General features: G+C 44.9%; 1 protein-coding gene across 1 annotated transcript in view; it reads right to left on the bottom strand.

Annotated features, from left to right (window-relative positions):
• The window catches only part of LOC119326650, a 69454-nt gene that overhangs the window by 41493 nt on the left and 11999 nt on the right, over window positions 1-15962 (bottom strand). The window contains exons 7-22 of the mRNA XM_037600265.1: window positions 12869-12972; window positions 12662-12779; window positions 11756-11857; window positions 11488-11676; window positions 11245-11402; window positions 10629-10787; window positions 10443-10535; window positions 8893-9241; window positions 8242-8355; window positions 4712-4807; window positions 4519-4586; window positions 3426-3528; window positions 3138-3350; window positions 1697-1924; window positions 1488-1597; window positions 840-936 (exon numbers count right to left, since the gene is read on the bottom strand). Of these exons, the coding sequence (XP_037456162.1) occupies window positions 840-936; window positions 1488-1597; window positions 1697-1924; window positions 3138-3350; window positions 3426-3528; window positions 4519-4586; window positions 4712-4807; window positions 8242-8355; window positions 8893-9241; window positions 10443-10535; window positions 10629-10787; window positions 11245-11402; window positions 11488-11676; window positions 11756-11857; window positions 12662-12779; window positions 12869-12972 (2301 nt within the window). The remainder of the gene's footprint in view (window positions 1-839; window positions 937-1487; window positions 1598-1696; window positions 1925-3137; window positions 3351-3425; window positions 3529-4518; window positions 4587-4711; window positions 4808-8241; window positions 8356-8892; window positions 9242-10442; window positions 10536-10628; window positions 10788-11244; window positions 11403-11487; window positions 11677-11755; window positions 11858-12661; window positions 12780-12868; window positions 12973-15962) is intronic.

The raw sequence follows: 15962 nt of genomic DNA, 5'->3' as shown, positions 1-15962 counted from the left end.
CAACAATTACTCTGCTACTATGTAGTGTATGTGGTACAAAATTATAATGATAAGTACCTTCGAATACGAATCCAATAACTTAGTATATCATACAAAGTGTATATTAACAAAGTGTTGGTCAAACATTTGACTTAGCAAATCATAATGCACCTTATATTATGAAATGGATGGATTACTATTTAGTTGTTAGGCAATCCTCTAATAGAAGATAAGGAAGTATGGTATGCTCCATGCATGCCAGGCTCACAATGGCACAAAACTAACAGCCAAGGACCCCATATTCAGTAAACCCTATTACAACTTTAACTTCTAACATAGAAGAACTGTTGTTTACTACTGCTTCTGAGATACTGATGTGTTTTTTGGCTAGCCACACCACCAGGTGAGCAACAACGATGATTTAAAAACATCGTTTGCTGACCACAGAAAATGAGGGGGGAAATGGACTAATGGAGCCACGCAAGACCATCTTCTATAATGCTATAAAATGTCAAAAGTGTTGGAACTAGACATTAAAGAAAAAATGCAGCATCCGAAATTCAGAACTTCGGCAACAATGAATCCTGTATTGAATATTCAGTCAATTATGGTTGCAGGTAAATTAACTTTTTGTCTGCTTTTCACAACCAAATCGCTCTTCAAGTTTCAACATTTAATAAATCTGTGAATGTGTTACAGAGCCTTGAACGTTTGCTCTTTTTCTGTTGCAACTACAAGCTGTTTCTTAGTTAAGAAAATACAAGCTGTTTCAGAATTCCCATGATAGTCTAATAACAATCATATGTAGTAACAGAAAAGTCCGCAAAGTTAAAGAACGGCGAGAAGGCTAAATAGATTACCTTCTGTATATCTGCACCTCTAGAACACACAGCAATACTGTAAAGAGACCCACCAACACTAGCTGATGGCACGTCAAATACTTGCCGGCTTGCCATGCTGCAATATCAAATATTAAAACCCATGTAAATAACAAAAGGTGAAAATGTTTCTGAAAAAATAATAAGGGTGCTATTTTGAGCAACAATGCCATTATAGGACCAAAATTTACATTTATAATATTATCTTCTAACTTTACCAAAACAAAATTGGAGAAAAATACTAAAATCGAGGAAATACAATCCTGCCTGCCTCTACAATTCCTTCCGAACTTCTCTTAGAATCTCATTCCACTTAAGAAGTACTCCCTCCGTTCCTAAATATAAGTCCTTCTAGCCATTTCAAATGGACTACAACATACGGATGTATGTAGACATATTTTAGAGTGTAAATTCACTCATTTTGCTCCGTATGTAGTCCCTTGTTGAAATCTCTAAAAAGACTTATATTTGGGAACGGAGGGAGTACAACAACAATACAATATTTGCTACTCATTTATCGGAAAGGCCAACACCAACAAATACACATCCATTCTACTATGCTAAAAATATACGGAATACCATGCTTTTGTTTGTCAGTGTGTGGATAAACTAGGAAAAGATATTACGCACCTACAACACCTTTGGTAATTTTGGGATAATTCTGACTCCAAGATATACAGATACATCCCAGATAATACAACATGACAGGTATGCCACTCAGCTAGTGAATAGCCAAGGCCCTTTTCATCACCAAAAAATAAACAAAAACCATGTTAATTAAGTGAATAAATCCATTGTAGTAGAACACTGAACTAAAACAGAAAGGGGTAACTTCATACCCTCCAAACCAAAGTTCTAGCATCACCAGCTAGATCAGCAGGATGCCAAGGCGCCAGATTACCATTTTCATAGCTGCTCGATTCTTCATTATTGTTCCCCTTCAACTGGTAAACTACACCAAGCAGCTCGACAATTTTGCAGTACCTTTTTGGTGAGAAGTGGATATCCAGATTGGGTACTTGAAAAGAAACACGGGTCGATGGATAACTCGGATGTGGAACTTTGATCTTCATGCATACAGAATTCATCAGGCAATGCATTTATATTAGCTTCATAGAAAATTAGTGAATGACTCAAGACTGCATTAATATTGGAACAGACATGTACACCTAAATATCAAGAAAGTCTCTACACGTGTCACAAGAAAACGAATGAATGAGGTAGAAATTGGTAATGGGACAAAGGACACACTCCTTAGCTGCATCACGCCCAAATCCAGGGAAGATGCGGTAGGACTTGTAAGGTCTTGTGGGGACGGATCTTCTCTTTTATAATAGTTTATTTCTTGCCAAGGAAATACAGATGTTCCTAGTCCCACATATAAAGCTGCCCCTAGCAAACTCAATCTAAACTAACATAATTTTAACAAAGCACCTAATTTATTTATTGCGAACAAATCAACTAACTTCTAAAAAGCGAGCTAAGATAACTTTGCTTATCTAAGCCATAGCCCGATGTTGGTGTGCAAGGTTTCCTGTACCCCCATTTGAGTGCATGATACCTTGCTCAATGAATACCCACAGAAAAAAAAATTACACAGAATTTCAATGCTAAAATCCATCCCTGCAATAACAAGCCGAAAAAGGAAGTCGTTGTATTACGACAAATTGAACAAAAAGTTTGCAGGTGTGCATGCCACTATATGTACCCAGTTTTAAGAGAAATAGTTTATACCATCATAAAGGATGACAGATGGGGCACATCCGCACAGGTCCACATGTTAGGTTGTCAGTGCACATGGGATGGCTCACTAAGACATTATAGTGTCTGTTGTCTAGCAGTGCTTCTCGGCAAATATCTTTTTAAGTACCCAAAGAATTCATTGCCGCCATCTTCAATTTGAAAAGCAAGTAATAGGTTTAGTCCGGCAATTACTCGTATTACTTATGTAACCACCACTTAACGAGGGCAAATGGGTGTTTACAAAGTTATGTCATCTCTAATGTACCATCTAAACGAACTTCATAAACTCAGTTGTCAGTTTCAATAAACTCATCTACAAATTCCAAGACAATCTGATGAAAGAACAGCAGTGCGTTAACAAAAGATAGCTCCATGAAAATAGACTAAAAGAAATCATGTCATTCGCCACCTACATTGGTTCCCACATTTCAAGTCAACAGATCATTAATTGGGACAGCGTAAGATTGAAAAAACTGGAATTATTGGGTCTACCAAATTGTTAACTACTCAAAACAAAAGGACTGCCATCTATGTTACCTGGTCAATTATCACTGACATTCCGCAGCGATCAAGAAGAGAACAGAACCGATTAGCATCAGCAGTAGGACCTGGGAGCACACTGTGAGACAGATTTTCCGGTGCGGAATATATGCCTTCAGCTACATCACAAACAAGAAAAGCAGCCATATCCCTGCCGGCAATATAAAAGCGTGAATACAAACTCTGTCTTTCTTCATCCCGTGTTCCATCCTACAATTCAACATAACAGTTCATAAAAACCAGCAGAAGAGTGTGCTATATTCAAGTACTGAAGCTCAAACTTACTCTTGTATGCAATGTAAAATGGCCAAGATCCAGGACAAATTGCTCACTGCCGATTAAGGGAATCCTAACTTTCGGTGCATCCAAATCGATCTCAAGTCCAAACCTAGAAATATCACAGGAAATGATGAGCAAAAGATAAAAAAGAATAACAACTTTAGGTGCCCCCTCCTTTCCCTCGCAAGCCACACAAGTCGTCGCCCTCACATCGCCCCATGCACCCAGACCAACCCACATACTCCGCTCAGTGGCTCTCGCATGGCCCATGCACTCTGATGGATTATGGTAATTACTATGATTGATCCATCCTTCGACACGCTTGACCAATCTGAGAGTTGGGAGCTGTTCATCTATTGGGGAGACCACAAACTGCAGGGTCAATTTCCCCCTTCTGCTCTCTTCTCCTCACCGAATTGACGCGAGAACTGAGTTCTATATTAAAATTCCGTCCTTGTGCAAGTATTTGCCACCTCCATGGACAGCCGAGCTCCGCCAGCTCGCGCACGTCCTCGGTGCCGACGTCCATGGCATCGTTTTTAAGGCATCCCACCTTGGACGCTTAGGCGGCAAAGCGCTCTGGCAGCGCCTTGCAATTATGCCCGCTTTAGGCGCTTAGGTGCCGCCTAGGCGTCAAGGCGCTTGGGCATCGCTTAGGCGTCAGGGCGGTGGATGCTCGCTTTCGGTCGCCTTACCGCCTTAAAAACATTGGCCTCGCCACCGAGCTACGCCACCTCCTCGCCCTGCCTCATCAATGGATTAGAGGGTGGACAATGAGCCCTGCCTCACTGTACTGTCGAAAGATGCCCCTACCACACTCAATTTTTCACCTCCAACCACACTCGGGAACATGCGAGAACTCCAGGGATTTCTCGGAAGACGACGGGAAAAGATATGTTGCATGCATGCAGTTACTCATACGCGAGGATAGAGAGATGAGCGAAAAGATTTGGGGTAGTTTGGGGAGAAAGGGTGGTAAACCGCACCATGCGCCTTATCCAACGGAAGTAACACAAAAAAAATGCACCTTAAGCATAGGAACGGAGGGAGTATTATAATGTAATTACGACTGAGCACGGCAATAAGGGAACACATGTACCTGCTCTGCTCTTCCAGTACCATCTGAAGCTGCTCCTGAGCCCTACGTGTAACCTGCTCTAATTTAATCTGCAGTTCAAAAGGTTGAAGCAATCGTTACAACTTCACCTACCACTATATCCAAATAGTAAGGAGAAAACATCTAACAAGACATTACTACTACATAACTGGGACAAAAGGACATATGAACTTACTTGCAGAGCGGTGGCTGTCTCCATTGCCACTGTTGGGCTGACAGCATTGCTCCGTTTGATGAACTCCAGAAACCGTTCATAACTCCCCTTCAAAACCTACCAAACAATTGAAATTCGATCGGGTTACAAATCAAAGGCAAATCAACAGCCACAAAGAAAACAGGGCTTTCAAACAACTACCAGCAACAAAGTCCAGAAATAACTATTTTTTCTCCAAAACACAAGAGAGCTCCATATCATTGCATTAAGAATAACTGTAGAAGAACAACCTTTACACACTAACACAGACAGCACCAAATTACATATGCGCCAGCAACAACAACGACAACCAAAGCTACTAAACTAAGACAGTTGACAGTAGGGATGTAAACAGCGTCCCGTTTAAGCCTGTTTAAGTCCAATTATCGGTCTAACAGTTCAAAAAAGATATATTTTTTCCGGGGAAAATGAACAATCGAGCTAACCAAACGTCCTGCGGTGCCTTTTATTGCGCCATTTACATCCCTAGTTGACAGCAACCTCAGCCTGCACCAACTTCTGAGCTCTCCCTGGAGAAGACAGCTGATCAAGGCATGTTCAATGAACTCCTCCTTGTCGATCGCATAGTAGACAAGAGCTCGGGTGAGATAAACCCCTACGAGCAAGTCTGTCCACAGTCCAAGCGCCTATTAGTCCTAAGCCACCTATTATGTCCTGAAATACCTACGTACAATCATTTCGGTGCTGCCATTCTACCGCATGTTACCACTTGAGATCCCTCTTTGACTCATCAGGGCATCGGCAAATGCGGCAAAGCATATTTCTTGTAACGCACAACAACAATCTATGGCGGGCACTGTCAGGAACCAAGTCGGTCTACTGAACTAAACGCAAGAATTGCAGAGTTTAAGAGTAAATCGAAACAAACTTGCTAGAGTTTCGAGATGAGTAGTGCTGTAGCACGCCACGGCGGCTAGGGTTACAACCCAATTAACAAAACATGAGCCCAAATGAAAGAGGAAAGGGGCTTTATAGCCATTACAGCAAAGGAGCATGTGAAAAGCAAAACAGAAAAGGAAGAGTGGTTGCCGGACGTTGAACAGCGAGGCAGCAACTTCCGAGAGGCGTCTGATGCGAGATCAAGGGCTGAGAGCAAATCACACTTGGGAACCGGTAAATTGACAGGAAAGCCGTTGGATTCTAGATGAACGACCAGCACTGGATCTGAAACGCAGAAACAGGTGTACTGTCAACTTCTTCAGGTAAATTCAGCTTATGGCCTGACAGGCACTGCCTGGTCACTTGGGCCAAAAGGGGGTCTTGGCATCCTAGGGTTGCATTTGTTTGACCTTAGCTTATGTTTTTGCCATATGCACCCCCTATCAGCAGACCACCCCTGTTGTTGGAAGTATAATTACAGGGAAACTGACACTGGATATATATAAATCCCAAACCACAAATCTCTCCTCTCCCCAGCCTCACTCCTCAGTCTTCATTCTCCATCCATCGGACAACACAAGGAGACGGAAACTAGGGTTTCCACACACAGCTAGTAAATAACACATAATTCCGTGAGCATTCAAATAAAATTTCAGCTCTTTTCAACAAGGCACAAGGAAGGCGAAAGGGACATCTGTAAGATGGCCAAGATCCGAGAGAGGAAGACGAGGGATATTGGCCAAGTCAAATGCATCAAGGACGGAGAAGACCAACTCCTGGTGAAGGACGAGGAGATTAAGCATAGATGGCGGGAGTACTTCGACAAGCTGTTCAATGGGGAGAATGAGAGTTCTACCATTGAACTGGACGACTCCTTTGATGAGATCAACATGCGTTTTGTGCGGCGAATCCAGGAGTCTGAGGTCAAGGAGGCTTTAAAAAGGATGAAAGGACGCAAGGCGATGGGCCCTGATTGTATCCCCATTGAGGTGTGGAAAGGCCTCGGGGACATAGCGATAGTATGGCTAACCAAGCTTTTCAACCTCATTTTTCGGGCAAACAAGATGCCAGAAGAATGGAGACGAAGCATATTAGTACCAATCTTCAAGAACAAGGGGGATGTGCAGAGTTGTACTAATTACCGTGGAATAAACTGATGAGCCATACAATGAAGCTATGGGAGAGAGTCATTGAGCACCGCTTAAGAAGAATGACAAGCGTGACCAAAAATCAGTTTGGTTTCATGCCTGGGAGGTCGACCATGGAAGCCATCTTCTTAGTACGACAACTTATGGAAAGATACAGGAGCAAAAGAAGGACTTGCATATGGTGTTCATTGACTTGGAGAAGGCCTATGATAAGATACTGCGGAATATCATGTGGTGGACTTTGGAGAAACACAAAGTCCCAGCAAAGTACATTACCCTCATCAAGGACATGTACGATAATGTTGTGACAAGTGTTCAAACAAGTGATGTTGACACTGATGACTTCCCGATTATGATAGGACTGCATCAAGGGTCAGCTTTGAGCCCTTATCTTTTTGCCTTGGTGATGGATTAGGTCACAAGGGATATACAAAGAGATATCCCATGGTGTATGCTCTTTCCGGATGATGTGGTGCTAGTTGACGATAATTGGACAGGGGTAAATAGGAGGTTCAAGTTATGTGAACCATTGAATCAAAGCCGGATGGATGAAGTGGTGCCAAGCTTCTGGCATTCTCTATGACAAGAGAGTGCCACAAAAGCTAAAAGGCAAGTTCTACCGGACTGCGGTTCGACCCGCAATGTTGTATGGCGCTGAGTGTTGGCCGACTAAAAGGCGATATGTTCAACAGTTAGGTGTGGTGGAGATGCGTAGTTGCGATGGATGTGTGGCCACACGAGGAAGGATCGAGTACGGAATGATGATATACGAGATAGAGTTGGGGTAGCACCAATTGAAGAGAAGCTTGTCCAACATCGTCTGAGATGGTTTGGGCATATTCATCGCAGGCCTCCAGAAGCTCCAGTGCATAGCGGACGGCTAAAGCGTGCGGAGAATGTCAAGAGAGGTCGGGGTAGACCGAATTTGACATGGGAGGACCGGAGGAGTCCATTAAGAGAGACCTGATTGGAGTATCACCACAGAACAAGCTATGGATAGGGGTGCGTGGAAGCTTTGCTATCCATGTGCCAGAGCCATGAGTTGGTCGCGAGATCTTATGGGTTTCACCTCTAGCCTACCCCAACTTGTTTGGGACTAAAGGCTTTGTTGTTGTTGCTGTTGTTGTTGTTGTTGTTGTTGTTATTGTTGTTGTTGTTGTTGTTGTTGCAGAAAAATGCCATTCTATTGGGTTGAAGCTGGCTACAACCGCTGAGTTTCAGTTTTCGAGTCAAGACAGTCCAAGGGTTCGTGCCTACCAAGAACTTTTGTACCTTATATTGGGCTAGCTAAATGTATACAATGTGGATGCTCTCCCCTGAAAGGAAGCACATGGTAATAGGTGCACCTGCACAAAGTTGAGATCTAGAGCCTACTCAAAACCTTACCATGACTTCACAAGGATGAATGATAAAGAGGTGGGTCTACTTTCAGAAATATTCAAAAACATAAGTTCATATATGTACCGTAACATAGCATGGAGATATCTTTGCCACAAACTGCCAATCCAAATCCATGCCAATAGGTGCGCGCACAAAACTGACATCTAGAGCATTAGTCTTCCCCTCACAGACAACGCTCTGCAAAAAGTAACCAACAAGGTGTCACTGCAGGGCATATATCATAGATGTTCGAACAAAGAGGTTCATCCAACATAATAAGGACTATGTGATGTCATGCAAAGTAAAAGCATATGTTATTAATGAAAGCCAATGACGCACAAGCTGATGAGTAAATGAGTAAAATTAAGAACCACAAAAGCCTGTGATGTGACAAGAATTTGCAATTGTCTGACAGATAGCAGCCCAGCACCTCACATGAGATAGAGCATTGTGTCAAATTGTAGTTTGCACATAAACAGGCTGTTACATGGGGAACCACATATGGTCTGCAGGCCCCCACCTGGCAGCACCACTCCCTGATCCGGCCCAAAATGGCTAGGATTCCTTTATTACTAAACTACCTCATTAGGTTCGGATTCATATTAGGTGCAACCGTGCAGAGTCCGTATTAGAATCAGTTTGAGAGTCCATACTGTATCTCCTTTGAGTCGGCTTGTCAGCCAAGATACCCCTCCTTACAAGGCCTAGGGTAGTTAGAGTTTGATATGCACTGACCTCAGCAAGAGAACCTTCAGGGGATGACAGGCCACAATATCTTAAAGTTACATCACATCGAGTACTCTTCGGATACAAACTGGTGACCACTTGAAGCTGCTCAAATCTACCACACATAACCTCTATGTGACCAATATTGATGATCCTCGCAGCAGCTTGGCCAATAGACACGTCCACCAAGAAGCGGATTGTGTTTGGTGAGACCTTTTTAACAGGAAATGATAGTTCATCATCCGGTTGGTAACTTAGCAATTTATTTATAGCCTGCCACTCTTCTTTAGTTAGCTGCTCCTCATCCAACTGTGGTTCTAATCCGCCACCTTCTTCAGAAGGCAACCCAGCCGAGTTCCTAGAACAAGAAAAAAGGCATACTTGAGATGTGAGGACAATATTGATTATTATTTTTTGCATTCAATAGTACAGATCTGAATTAACTCATGCTAACAATAGGGATATTGATCCTCTATATCATCCAGCTGTTTTGATTTCATCTTTCAACAAAAGTAGGTTGCAACTAGGCCTTGATACCAAGCACAAACTAAAGGAAGGAATGCCAGCCAATAACACAAGCTCCAACGAGTTTAAAACTAGTTTATATATATGGATATTCTTCTGTTCACAGAGTTGAAAGAGCAAGATTGTCAGATGAACACTGTTGAGGAACAAGATATGCTTGGGTGTATGATTAACTTTATTCCTACCAACACAATTAAACAAGACGCAATGCTTTTGCGTTTTCTCGGAAAAATGTGAATGCGATGAAAGGATATAAAAAATAGCAGCAACGGCACAGCGTCTCCTCTGCCTTGTTGTAAACAGCCCTTAGGGGTAAGTAATACTCCCTCCGTTTCTAAATATAAGCCTTTTTAGAGATTTCAATACGGACTACTTACGGATGTATATAGACATACTCCCTCCGTCCGGAAATACTTGTCGGAAAAATGCATAAAAATGGATGTATCTAGAACTAAAATACGTCTAGATACATCCATTCCTCCGACAAGTATTTCCGGACGGAGGGAGTATTTTAGAGTGTAGATTCACTCATTTTGCTCTGTACGTAGTCCATATTGAAATCTCTAAAAAGGCTTGTATTTAGGAACGGAGGGAGTATTATTTAATAGTAAAGGACTCAAGGACACGCCCAAACCCTAGACCAATAGGAGAAGACCATTATTTTCACCCTTAAGATAAGAAAAACAAACACTTTTTATATTAAAAGAAAGGGGAGTGACGGTAGGAGAGATGATGCAGAAGACCTGCAAACCATTACAGAAGAAAAAATACGAGATGCCATAAAAAAGATGTGTTTGTTATACTTGGTAGTGACTACTAGCTAGCGTGGTTTTTAAGGTGTTCATAAAGCCATGCTTAAGTGGTAAGGCACACCCCTGGCACTTTTTCTGCCTCAAGCGCTTAAGCGCACTGGGGGTTGACCACTTCAGACGGCTTACCACCTTAAAAACCTTGCTACCTAGCATCTCAAAATCAGAAGCAACGAATAATTAATTAATGGATTTGATTAACTAGTGTCAATTTGTTTTACGGACCATCCAAAAGGCCACCATCTTCTCTTTGAGGAGCCCTTCTTATGCAATGTTTCCTTAGATTTCACGGTTTCAACTTTAGCATGACCCAGCAACCTGAAAATACAAATAATATTATAACCAAGTGAACATCAATTCAAACTAAGGACAAACTAACATAGAACCTCTGTAGATACTGCACTAGCACACCTCCAAAGTATAATAACTTTTGAGTCTAGAATTTTCTCAATCTGCCGAATTTCGTAAATATCAACACTAGGTGCTTGCTGCAGTAGGGTTGCATAAAGTTGAACATAACGACGACGAAGCTGGCACAGATATCTAGTTCTCTCCCATGAGAACCAATAGCTGGGAACAGAAGAGAAATAAACTTCAGAATGACAATTCAACTTTATAAAAAGCTTAAACAAAAATTGCATTCAAAACATATTAACATCCGAGTTATTGTGCATTTATCAGAGGAAATAGATGTATTGCCTTGATGTCCATGACCAAAACATATGCATTTATCACAGAATACGCGTATTGCATAAAGGAAGTGATCTATGTATTGTGTTGAGTCATCTGTGTATATCTCATTTGATACAGTCCACACAGCTAAGTACTTCATTGTGCAGAATAGAGGAATTGATCTTCTGTAATAATAAAATGCAAATCCATCTCAATTTGTGAAAAATCCAATCCATATCTCAGAGTTTAGTGGCATAAGAGATATAGGCTCTGTTTTTTCACTTCTTCCTTTGCACATACAAAATCTCACGGTATCAGGGAAAATGTATGTAGAACTTATAAGAGTAACATATACCATAATTTCTTTTGTCGCAGACCAGCCAGCACAGCATAACGCCACCAAGCACGACAATCCTCTTTAACAGGCACAATAGGCCGTAAGTGAGAAACATCAACACGTGTCCTGAATCTTGAAAATGTTTCCAACAGTTTAATGCAATCATAATACTGGGCCTGGTACAGTAATAGATTACAAGTGATAAGTAACTTGCCAACACCATAGTTGAAACATATCAACGAAGCATAAATGAAGGGTTACCTCAGTAACTGTTAGAGAAACATCACTTAGGACAAGTGATGCTTTCTCTAGAGGATTGTTCAGGTCCCCTCTTTCCTGCTGTCCAAGTCGATTATATTTAAGGGTTCCATTTATAGGGGAAACCAAATATCTCCGATTCATCGCCCAAATAGAATTGCCAGGACGATCATCGATGCCATCTTGAAATACCTGTGAAGGATCATTAGGGAAAAGAAGAAACAAATAGGAACCGAGGAAAGGTTGTGCTCTAATATAAAAAAGGAACAACCTCGCTCCATTCACCAGGATTAAGATCCTCCCATTTCTTGGGGAGCTTCCAAGGATTGCTGTCAGAATCGTGGTAGATGGCTAACATATGCAGTTCGACCGACTAAAAGATGGACCAAACAGAGTGGAAATTAATGTCACAAGAATATAATTTTCTGAACTACTAAGACAATAATAAAATAGAAGCAACCAACCAAATAGGTAATAACTTTGTAGGATGTCACATTATCTTATATAAATCAACTGATTAAATCATTCCTAAATAGTTGCAACCTACTACCTATATTTCCTAGCATGCAGCTATGCCACACAGCAAGTCTTGCATGTCAGTGATAAGTTACATCTTTTGCATTAATCTATCCATGCAACCATGCCACATCAGCAAGTCATGCATGTTAGTCACAAGTTATTTTTTTGTGTTATCATGGACGGTGTATGTGTTGGACGCTTGGAGCATACCTTCAGTCCAGAAGTATCTCTTGTTAAACACCATTTCGTTACATACTTCATATGTTTTACTGTTTTATTTAAATATAAATTGAGAACACTCCTACGTTTGCTTTTTGCAGTAGTTTTAATTGTTTTTATCACACCAATTTATACATTTCTTTTAACACGTTTCTGCAGGAACACGCAGGGTATCATCTAGTTGTGTGAAAAAGTATGTCAAAATAAGCGCACAGAAATGACAGCCACCTGTTAGCTGTAGAAGTACCACAGTGATGACACACTCGAAACAACAAAAAATTGTGCACGAGCACCATAACAATGATAATGAATTAAAGCTTGTGACAGACAAACCAGATCTAGTCTCAACATTCACCATACTGTAGACCTTGCAACACAGTGTATAACGAGATTCCAAGAGTTAAGGAAGATAAACTCTCCGATGTAAATTTGTTCTAACCTTTCGCAGCTTATCTAATGCTACACCTGCATCAAACGTCTCATTACCATCCTCATCAACTGTAACAGCTGCAAGTTTCGATAAAGTGAAACCAGAAGCAAATGGATGCCCAGCATTGCTGAAGGAAGAAACACATAAACTATTAATAAAAAAAAGAATACATCCAGAACAACAAAAACTAAAACAATTGTCACTGATTTAGCAAACCTGACAGAATCTTCATATCTGATGTGTACGTTGCTGATGGTGACTTTAAGATTTCCAATTATTGTAGATATTAAATTGTATAGCCATGAATTTCCACCTGGTATCTGCAGCGTGCAAGGACAACTATCAAAAACCAAGCAACAAAGATATATGGAATTTGTACAAAACAATAGGACAGATAAATGACAGTAATCGCACTTCATGTTCAAGAGAAAAATGTAACAAACAAATCGGCAACTGTCGGCGTTCTGGGAACGGGGTCCCCAGACTTGCCTGCCTGCGGCCTGCGGCGTGGCTCAAGCAGAGGCCCAGTACGGCCCGTCTTCATCAACCCAAGTTCAAGACCCTCGCGAGGGGCCAAGCCTCGCGGGGCGGACGACGCAAGGCTTCCTCAGGGGCGGGCTCGCGAGGAGGCGGAGAGATCAAGGCAAGGAGTACCTTGCGAGGTGCTCATGACGCAAGCCATGACGATCGAGACCAGGCGGGCGCCAGCCCGCGCAGTGTTCTCATTTCCTCTTTGGTGCAAAAGGGGCAAGCGCAGGCGCGGAGTACCGAGGCATCAAGCAAGGGTTACCATATTAGTGCAACAAGACCAAGACCAGCAAGACAGCACGACGAAGGTCACCGTGGAGCCCAAGACGGCGTCATCGCCGGTGCCTTTGGCAGTCGAAGACCAACTTTAGTCAGGATAGCTTGTACTAGCTGCCCCCCTTCAAAATGGCCGTTGTTGGCTCCCTTCCCGCTCAATATTTAGGAAGAGGACCAGGGCCCCTATAAATAGAGATAGCCACCACCGTAGAAGGGAGGGAGATCTCACCTAGAGCCAACAGAGTCGATCGCATCCATCCCAAGTAGAGCACCACACCAGCTCAAGAACACCTCTTGCGAGGTTGTTCTTCCTCTATACTATTCATCATCAGCCCCAGAGGCAATCCACCACACCACACACTGGATTAGGGTATTACACCACAACGGTGGCCCGAACCAGTATAAACCTTGTGTCCCTTGTGTTGTTCATCGTGTAGCTTAGATTCGCGACGAGGCTTTGGGGCGTGGATCAGTAGGGAGAAGATCTTCGTGCGCACCCCAGAGTTCGAACCTTAAGGGTTTTGCCAGAACCCGATATCCGACACTTGGCGCGCCAGGTAGGGGTGCGCCGAAATCCTCTTTCCGCGGTTCCGCGTTCCATCGTTTCGTCGCATCCATGGCGGACGCTCGCCGAGCTCGCGCCGAGCGTCAGGCTACTCTCGCTGCCCGCGTCGCCCAGACGGCTCCAGTCGGTGCATCCCTCGGTGCGGCGGGAAGGCCGCACCACCACCCCGTCGCTGACTCCTCGAACGATGACTGAGGAAACACATCCAACCTCGAATGCTGAGACAAGACCGGGCACACTTCTATAATATAATTAAAGTAAAGCTGGCTCGTCGTCTCACGCTCGTCGCGCTCCCACGGACGTGCAGGCCGCATTGCTCCTGGCACGTAAGCTCCTGCACTACCGCCCCGTCGACGACCTCTACGAGGAGTGGCTCGCTCGCATCACCGAGCTCGTCAGCGCCATAGGGGGCTCTCCTGCGCCGTCCCTCTCGTTGCCTCGCCCTCCGTCCTGCGTGGGCAATGCAGCCCAGGAGGTGCCTCCGCCACCTCCTCCCCAAGAAGGCGCCCTGGCTCCAAGGCGCGCGGCCCCTGGACGAGACCCGCCACGTCCAGCGCCCGCGCGACAAGAAAGGACCTGCCAAGAAATCCCTCGGCCTCAAGAAGGCGTCGCGTGCTCCCCGCTCCGGCACGTCAAGACCGCATCCCTGCGCCAGCGCGTCAAGACCCCGCGCTGCCCCTGACGGCGGCGCGCGGGAATCTCCAAGAGCAAGCCCCACGTCTGCATAGGGCTCCGGTGGCCACTGCAGGCTGCCGCGCCTTCACCACCGAGCTGCGCAGTGTCGCCTGGCCGGGCAAGTTCAAGCCAGATCTGTCTCCTCGCTACGACGGCACTGCCGACCCCGCGGAGTTCCTGCAGCTCTACGAGCTGGGCATCGAGGCGGCCAACAAAGACGGAAAGTTCATGGCGAACTGGTTTCCCATGGCGCTCAAGGATGGTGCGGGATGGTGCCCGCACCTGGCTCCTGAACCTGCCTCCCGGCTCGATCTCCTCTTGGGACGAGATGCGTAGCCGCTTCATCGCCAACTTCCAGGGCACTCGCGACCGTCCTCCAGTCGTGGGTGACGTGCGCCGCATCAAGCAGCAACCTGGAGAAACCCTGCAGAAGTACATCCAGCGCTTCAACAGCGCTCGCCTCAAGATTTCCAAGGTGACTGAGGAGGCCATCATCTCAGCGTCCTCTGACGGCGTCCGCGACGTCAAAATGAAGGAGGAGCTGGCTATCCACGAGTATTTGTGCAGATCTCTGGAGCTGTTCAACCTGGCGACCAAGTGCGCAAAGGCTGAGGAGGGGTGCCTCTCCCTTCTCGAGCTTCCAGCTGCCAACCCAGAAGAGAAGAAAGCCAAGGCCAAGGACGTGAAGCGCAAAGGAGCAGTTGTGCTCACAGCAGAACCAGACACGAGGCGCGGCAGGGACCAGCCGAAGTCGTCCAAGGGTAGCCGATTCTGCGCCTACCACAACCTCTACACCCACAACACCAACGAATGTCACGAGCTCAGAGCCGTTCGAGAAGGACGCATCGGTCGACGCCCCGAGCGCAACGACCGGGGCTACGGCCGAGGAGGAAGAAGTGGCTGACGATGGGACGACCGAAGGCCCCGCCAGGAGTGGCGTGACCGACCTCGCGAGGATCGCTGGCAGGACCAGCCTTGCGAGGGGGCTTGCAGGGATCAGCCTCGCGAGGATCGCCCGCAGGGCATCGCAGGTCGTCCTCCTCTGCCGCCACCGCCAAGAAGAAATGACGACCACCACCAGGACGAGGGGGCTGGGGGCTTCCAGGAGCCGCGTGCTATCGCTTGCATCTTGGGCGGTGCCCGGGCCCCAGCCTCTCAGCGCATCTTCTAGCAATTTGCTCGCGAGGTGAATGCAGTCCTCCCCAAGCTCGAGGCCACGCGCCCTCTCAGGTGGTCCACGTGTGCCATCACGTTCAGCTCAGCGGA

This window comes from Triticum dicoccoides, chromosome 6B (assembly GCF_002162155.2).
Source record: "Triticum dicoccoides isolate Atlit2015 ecotype Zavitan chromosome 6B, WEW_v2.0, whole genome shotgun sequence".
Classification (NCBI taxonomy): domain Eukaryota; kingdom Viridiplantae; phylum Streptophyta; class Magnoliopsida; order Poales; family Poaceae; genus Triticum; species Triticum dicoccoides.
Note: the sequence above shows the minus strand (reverse complement) of the source record. Positions and strands in the feature narration are given on the sequence as shown.